This window comes from Ranitomeya imitator, chromosome 1, assembly GCF_032444005.1.
Source record: "Ranitomeya imitator isolate aRanImi1 chromosome 1, aRanImi1.pri, whole genome shotgun sequence".
In the NCBI taxonomy this organism is placed as follows: Eukaryota; Metazoa; Chordata; class Amphibia; order Anura; family Dendrobatidae; genus Ranitomeya; species Ranitomeya imitator.
In genome coordinates, this window is record NC_091282.1 from 287,815,114 (window position 1) to 287,823,760 (window position 8,647).

An 8,647-nucleotide genomic window follows, 5' to 3' on the forward strand; every position below is an offset into this window, starting at 1 on the left:
GCACCTGTTTAAACTTGTTATCAGTATAAAAAGACACCTGTGCACACCCTCAAACAGTCTGACTCCAAACTCCACTATGGTGAAGACCAAAGAGCTGTCAAAGGACACCAGAAACAAAATTGTAGCCCTGCACCAGGCTGGGAAGACTGAATCTGCAATAGCCAACCAGCTTGGAGTGAAGAAATCAACAGTGGGAGCAATAATTAGAAAATGGAAGACATACAAGATCACTGATAATCTCCCTCGATCTGGGGATCCATGCAAAATCCCACCCCGTTGGGTCAGAATGATCACAAGAACGGTGAGCAAAAATCCCAGAACCACGCGGGGGGACCTAGTGAATGAACTGCAGAGAGCTGGGACCAATGTAACAAGGCCTACCATAAGTAACACACTACGCCACCATGGACTCAGATCCTGCAGTGCCAGACGTGTCCCACTGCTTAAGCCAGTACATGTCCGGGCCCGTCTGAAGTTTGCTAGAGAGCATTTGGATGATTCAGAGGAGTTTTGGGAGAATGTCCTATGGTCTGATGAAACCAAACTGGAACTGTTTGGTAGAAACACAACTTGTCGTGTTTGGAGGAAAAAGAATACTGAGTTGCATCCATCAAACACCATACCTACTGTAAAGCATGGTGGTGGAAACATCATGCTTTGGGGCTGTTTCTCTGCAAAGGGGCCAGGACGACTGATCCGGGTACATGAAAGAATGAATGGGGCCATGTATCGTGAGATTTTGAGTGCAAACCTCCTTCCATCAGCAAGGGCATTGAAGATGAAACGTGGCTGGGTCTTTCAACATGACAATGATCCAAAGCACACCGCCAGGGCAACGAAGGAGTGGCTTCGTAAGAAGCATTTCAAGGTCCTGGAGTGGCCTAGCCAGTCTCCAGATCTCAACCCTATAGAAAACCTTTGGAGGGAGTTGAAAGTCCGTGTTGCCAAGCGAAAAGCCAAAAACATCACTGCTCTAGAGGAGATCTGCATGGAGGAATGGGCCAACATACCAACAACAGTGTGTGGCAACCTTGTGAAGACTTACGGAAAACGTTTGACCTCTGTCATTGCCAACAAAGGATATATTACAAAGTATTGAGATGAAATTTTGTTTCTGACTAAATACTTATTTTCCACCATAATATGCAAATAAAATATTAAAAAAACAGACAATGTGATTTTCTGGATTTTTTTTTCTCAGTTTGTCTCCCATAGTTGAGGTCTACCTATGATGTAAATTACAGACGCCTCTCATCTTTTTAAGTGGTGGAATTTGCACTATTGCTGACTGACTAAATACTTTTTTGCCCCACTGTATGTATATATATATATATATATATATATATATATATATATATATATATATATATATATATATATATATATATATATATATATATATATATAGAGAGAGAGCGATATATATCTATATACATAATTGTCTAAGGGGTACTTCCGTCTGTCTGTCATTCTGTCACGGATATTCATTGGTCGTGGCCTCTGTCTATCATGAAAATACAAGTCGCTGATTGGTCGCCGCAAAACAGCCACGACCAATCAGCGACGGGCACAGTCCAGAAGAAAATGGCCGCTCCATACTCCCCGCAGTCAGTGGCCGGCGCCCGCTCCATACTCCCCGCAGTCAGTGTCCCCGGTGCTCCGCTCCCCGCAGTCAGTGTCCCCGGCGCTCCGCTGCCTGCAGTCAGTGTCCCCGGCGCCCGCTCCATACTCCCCTCCGGTCACCGCTAACACAGGGTTAATGCCGGCGGTAACGGACCGCGTTATGCTGCGGGTAACGCATTCCGTTACCGCCGCTATTAACCCTGTGTGTCCCCAACCTTTTACTATTGATGCTGCCTATGCGGCATCAATAGTAAAAGAAAGTAATGTTAAAAATAGTAAAAAAAACAAAAAAACTGCTATACTCACCCTCCGTTGTACGCTGAGCAGCTCGCGCCTGCCGCCATCTTCCTTTCCCAGCGATGCTTTGCGAAATTACCCAGAAGACCTAGCGGTCTCGCGAGACCGCTAAGTCATATGGGTAATTTCGCAAAGCATCCGGGGAACGCAAGTTGGCGGCAGCCGCGCGCCCATCTGCACAGCACCGTTGGATCCCAGGAAGCGGAGAGACGGGACGCTGAGGAGCAGCGACCAGAATGGTAAGTATGTTCAACTACAAGGGGCCCTCGGATCGTTAGGTGAGTATGTTTATTTTTTTAACCTGTGACATACGTGGCTCGGTACTATACTACGTCACTGGGTAATATACTACATGGCTCTGTGCTGTATACTACAAGGCTGGGCAATATACTATGTCGCTTTGCAATATACTACGTGGCTGGACAATATACTACCTCGCTCTGCAATATACTACGTGGCTCTGTGCTGTATACTACGTGGCTGGGCAATATACTACGTGGCTGGCCAATATACTACGTCGCTGTGCAATATACTACGTGGCTGGGCAATATACTATGTGGCTGGGCAATATACTATTGTGACATTAATACCTTCAGATCACACTCTCTCCATCAGGTACCATATATGATATATCTTCAATAGGTCTAATAATGATATAGCTGAGATATAGATGGACCTGATGAAGTGTTTGTGCTTGAACTAAAGTTCTTGTCCTACTGGGTTTCTTTAGGGTAGTTATGGGAGAACAACTCCTATGTGGAACCCTTAGAATATATTTCATAATCTTGCACACCATATGCCGAGGCACAGAATGTTGCTTGTTTTCACTAGCTTGAACTCTGAATTCATGTAGTAAAGGTGGAATGTGTGAGGTAAAAATCCGGTGCTAATTGTGGTACCACAAACCAGAATGTGGAGACTTACACCGCATAAAGTTCATTAGACATTTGTGAGTCAGTGGAAGATATTAGTCATTGCTAAATCTCCATATCTATACAAGACAATAAACATATGTTACCCTCGTTTAGCTCTACTACAGTATTCAGCTCAAGCTTTTTTTTTGTGATAGTGTGGTGACACTGGGTGCTGGCCCGTCTGTCTTTAGAAAGGCCGCATGGGCCAGGTCTCATACAACTGATCACCCTATATTTTTTCCCATGGGCAGAACACTACTCAGACAACATAGGGTGAGGGTAAAACAGTGTGGCAATAATTTATTGAACCACCAAAAAACAATAACGTATAGAACAGGCCCAGCAAAGTACACAAGATGGTGCAAAATTAGAGTCTCACTATTCTGCTAACTCTCCTGGATTAGAGCAGCTGTGACTTAGGAGCTTCCAGGGCCGACTATCCCCACCAGTGGCACCCTGCTTTCAGAGAGCACCCACAGAAAGGAGGTAATGACAAGCTTAGTAAGCTAACTGAGAGCAGTGAGGTATGTGGCCAGGTGACCTGATTGTCCCAACCTGGATTCTTCAAGACGTCTCTGGGGGCTCAGCGATGGTCAATGGAGCAGATCTGTGTTCTTCCAGTTTGGCCCTTGGTTTCCTAAGCTGGCATTCTGGAGAGTCATTTGGAACAGAGGCAAAGTGTCCTTATAGAGTTCACAACTGTCCTTCAAGGTATCATTCATGGGTCAAGGGGAAGGGGTGATGAGGTTAACCTTCATGGTTTGAGTATTTATAGTTTATCCTTCAATGTTTGCACATCAACAGACTGCATGGGTTGGCATAATGTGCAGTCAACATATTGGCAAACATCATTGTTCAGTGACCTTGTGTCCCTGTTTTGCAAAGATAACAGTACAATAAACTATAGGAGCTGATATAAGAGGTAAATAACAACCATTCATCAATTTACAAATATCAATTCAACCTACAAGAAGAGTCAAGATTCAGACTCTTGACCAAATGAAGAAAGAAACACACAAATTCAATAGTCAATAATTCAGACAATAGTCTGATTCTGTGCCTATAGAATTTACGTCTGGCATAATTAAGAAGACTTGCTGTGTATCTTGCCTTGCCGCGCTGGAGTCCTGGGTTCAAATCCCACCAAGGGCAACATCTGCAAGGAGTTTGTATGTTCTCCCCGTGTTTGCGTGGGTTTCCTCCAGGTACTCCGGTTTCCTCCCACATTCCAAAGACATACTGATAGGGAATTTATATTGTGAGCCCCATCGGGGACAGCAATGATAATGTGTGCAAAACTGTAAAGCGCTGCAGAATATGTTAGCGCTATATAAAAATAAAGAAGATTTAAGAACAGCTGATCAAGACACAATGTAAACTGTTGTCTAAAGTAATATACTGATGACAAAATATTGGGCAACATTAATATATTTTCAGATTCCAAAGTAATTATTGCGATCCGAAAAGCTGAACATCTGAAACGTCTAATCTACGTCTCCTGTAATCCAAAGGCTGCCCTGAACAACTTTGTAGAGTAAGTTATGCCATTGACATAATCAAATTTATAACACTGAGGGGGTGGCAGCCTAATATGTAAAACCTACATTTTCCACCCTTCTTTTTTTTCCTTAACCCTGCTGTTCTGTTCGGTCTGGGGAGACCTATTTTGAACTTTGGTATTTTTGGGGGTGTTCAAGATGCGGTTCTGAAACTTGTGGTTGATTGACTTAAATGAGGATGGGTCGGTCGGCCACGGGTTTCAGAGCCGCATCTTGAATATTTTAAAGAATATTGAAGTTCAAAGTCGGTCATTTTTGACCAACAGAACAGCAGGGTTAAACAGAACAGTTTTATAATATGTGTCATATTGAGTGTGCAGAAATGTGGACCAAACTTATCAATAGTAAGTCTAGGCATTCTCAAATGTGCAGACCCATGACTTACTATTGAGCCCATACACAGCTCTGTTTGCGCAGCATATGCTGGAGTAGTGGTCTGTGGGATAGAATGTATAGTGTTCAGAGATTTAGTTTTCATCGCCTCAGCTGAATGATTTAAAGCTATTAGCCAGGCTGAGGACGTGTGGGGGTTGCCTGGTTGCTAGGAAATCCCCACATGTAATCAAGCTGGCTAATAGCTGTAAATCATTCAGCTGCCGCAATGAAAACTTAATCTCCGAACACTAACAAATACTTGGAGATCACCCTAGTGTGCTTGGGAAAACCCGAGCAACAAGTATATTCGCTCATCACTAATTATATATAATGTACATGAGATTTGAATCAATATGCAAATGAGGCTTAAGAGCGCTTGGCATGTGCAAGATTTTCCAAGCCTTTGTCACTCAGACTCTATTCTCCGCCCAGCGCAGTCTTCTCCTGCTTGATTGACCGCTCCTTTAGTCAAGTAGAAGGCAGCACTGCGCACGGCTTAGATCCGGAGTTACTAAGGCTTGGGAAGAGCTTCCACACGCCAAAAGCGCTTCAGCCTTATTTACATATTGATAAAAACATTGTTTTTTTTTTTCGGGAACAGAGGAATGGACTATTTAGCTGGACGTGTATGTAGCTCTTGCAAAAAAACATTACAAACGTTTTTTGGGTGGTGAAATCCTGCTGACTGATTCCCTCTATGTATCAAGATAATGTATTAAATTGGATAGCAATATATGCAGTAGAACCCTTTTGTAGATCACATGTACACTAAAGCATCATGTACAGGTGGAGCTGTATATCAAGTGTTTGTAATATACAATATACTGGTGAGGCAGTAGAATTCTGCCAGTGTAGTAAATTCTATGGGAGTAGTGAAAATAATACCCATAAATATATGGCAGTGTGATAAAGCCCCAAATATGGGAGGGAGTAGTGGTGAAGTTACATAGTCCTACCAGGAAGTAGATAGATGCAGGCTCACAGGGTCCGACTGAGACAGGGTCTGGAATAACGTGGGTGGCCTGTACAAGGAGCGCATGATGGGTTAAAATACTAAATGAAGTGGTGCAGAGGACAAAAAGGGGAAAGGTAACAGACCTGAGTAGAGCTATAGAACAGGTATATCCTGGCGACGCAGTGTCCACCGCTTGTCTGCCTGGATGTGCAGCGCGCGGTGACTATAACAGGAAGTGGGCGTGGCTACTCCCATAGAATTTACTACACTGGCAGAATTCTACTACCTCACCATTCACCGCTCCAGTAGGCAGCACGGTATGTTTCTCCATCCCTACTTGTATCATTCGGAGTTTTGCTAATATGGCACTTAGTAGTGTATTGAGAGTTTCATTATTATAGGGCACCATATCTTTGTTCCCTGCTATATGCTGAACACTGTTGTGTCTAGTGCATATTATATTGTGTTGTGACCTTTGAACTCCTCGTTATAGTATAACATATACTCTCTCCATGACCGTACCATTTTGTTTATGTACATACTTTGTTTTCCGTTTCTTTTGTTTAACATTGAGTGATGTGAACTCATATTGTTTTCTTTATTATTTTGTACATAGTTACTGAGGAAGGCCACATAGGCCGAAACGTTTTTCTTCTCTCTTGTCAATAAATCCCAAGAGATTCACCTTAAGTTGAGTGCCGGGTTTATTTTATATTGATATATGGTGTGGTATCCTACCCGGGCACCCTCACAGGGTAGTGCTTACGGTTTCTTTTCCCGTACTGGAGGCACTGATATACGTACACCTATTCAAATGAACGGGTCTATGCACATGTCAGCGTGTTTTCACGGACCAGGTGTCCGTTTTTGAGCGACAGCAAGATTCACACAAGTCAGTTGTTCCGTGTAAACACATATTGCACGCAGATGGCGTCCATGTGCCGTCCGTGCGTTTTTAAAGTCATAGGGTTAAAATTGAAACAAATTGTTTCAACACACAGACAGTACACGGATGTGACAAACTGACATGTGTGAAACCAGCCTAATACAAGGTTGAGATCAGCAGAGTTATGTGTTTAAAGAAGCACTTCCATTTAATATGTTAATTTGCTGAACTTGAGTCTCCTCTGGTTTCCAGCGCTGCTCCGATCCTCTTCTAACTCATGTGACGGCAATTCCACATTTCCAGGTCTCGCAGAGTTCAGTGTAAGCCAGAAGTTGCTTTTACAATCTAAGTCAATGGAGCCATATCTGATTACTTCCAGCTCACACATAAACCTCAGTGTAATCCGGCAAATGGGAAATACAGTCACGTAAGTGAAGAGGACCAGAGCAGCGCTGGAAACCAGGGAATACTGCGATCAGTAAGTATTTGATTGCACTAGTACAGTGCACAGCTCAAATTTAGCAAATAAAAAAAAATTACAGGAGTGCTTCAATAGAAAGTTGCCAGAGACTGACAATTAACTTATGTGAATATCACACAGAATCATCTTCTCTACCTGTATTGTTTTTTCTTTTAGTCTCTGTCGAGCACCTTCAAATCGTGTTAAAGGTCGTCCATTCAGACCCATCAGAGCCATGGCTGTGGACCTCTTTCCTCAAACTCCACATTGTGAACTGCTAACTCTTTTTGAGAGGGTAGAGTATGCAGAGCGAGCCAGTACTGTCACCCCAGAAACTAATCGTGACCATACAGAAGATAATCGGCAAGATGGCAATGGAGAAAAAGAGAGCTGTGCGGACTCTGAAACAATAAATGCCTAGTTCTTCTCATACTATGGAGCTATGTTTTTTTTTTTTTTAACCATTTAGGCTACGTTCCCACAATGAGCTTTTGGTTTGTTTTTGATGTTGCAGAATTTCTGCACCTTTTTAGATTGGGTTACTTGCGTTTTATCATTACGGATTTTGTCTGTTGATTGGTCATGCTTTTAAGGCAGCTTTTTTTTTCACTACTTCCTGTTTTTTGCTTTGACAACTTTATTGTCATGATTGGGTGCGGCCTCTGAAACGCACTAAAAATGCATGTACGTTTACCTGTAGAATTTCCGCACCTAATGCAAGTCTATGGGGAAATTCCGCACAGAAAACTGTACACGCAAGAGAAATTGACATACTACAGGCTTGAATCATGCACCTCAGGTCAGTTTAGCAGCGTTAAAAGCACAGTGGGCATGAGATTTCTATAAATCCCATTCACTTTGCTAGAACTAAGATGCTATCTTAACGCATCAAAATATTATTGTGGGAACATAAACTCTTTATCATGTGAATAATAGGCTAAAATGCATGTCAAACTTCTACTACAACCACTACCACAAAATGTATTTTTAATAAGTTCCTAAGTAAGTAGTGTTTGGCTTTTTTTAATACTACATGTATTGTGGACAGAATACTTACACTTATGAAGTTTTACTATTTCAGAATAAATCTATACCTATTCTAAAAGTCCACCATAGATGATTACTGATTCATCGGTTTATAATGTGTAGAACAGCATATATATATATCTGTAAGTGTAATGTAGGAGTTCTCCTAATGTGTTGGCACTTAAAGGTAGCCCTTCATTAGATTTATGCTGCCTGATCCTCTATAGCATTTTAGAGAAACTTATTTTGAATAATTGTCAGGGATTCCTAGCGAAAGACCGGACTAGTCTGATGTGGGCCCCAGCCGCATTCTTCCTATGCACGCGCAAGTTGATTGGCAAATCTCTACCTATCAAGTGGAGGGGTGGCAGGGGGCTGCCGACCAGTTCTCTCCCTATACTCCCCAGCCAGTAAACAAACATGGCTACAATCACACTATTTGTGGCCCATGGTTCAGGCAGCATAAATTTAAAGCTAGATATGTTTAAAGGGAAACTCCTCCCCCCCCCCTCAAAAAAAAACAAAAAAAAAAAACACCTTTATGTTTGTATT

General features: G+C 42.4%; 1 protein-coding gene across 1 annotated transcript in view; it reads left to right on the top strand.

Moving 5' to 3' along the window:
- Window positions 1-8,177, top strand: part of TRMT2A (tRNA methyltransferase 2 homolog A) — a 109,144-nt gene extending 100,967 nt beyond the window's left edge. The window contains exons 11-12 of the mRNA XM_069756109.1: window positions 4,272-4,368; window positions 7,247-8,177. Coding sequence (XP_069612210.1) covers window positions 4,272-4,368; window positions 7,247-7,490 — 341 coding nt within the window. The 3' untranslated portion in view covers window positions 7,491-8,177. The remainder of the gene's footprint in view (window positions 1-4,271; window positions 4,369-7,246) is intronic.
- Window positions 8,178-8,647: the final 470 nt, after the last annotated feature.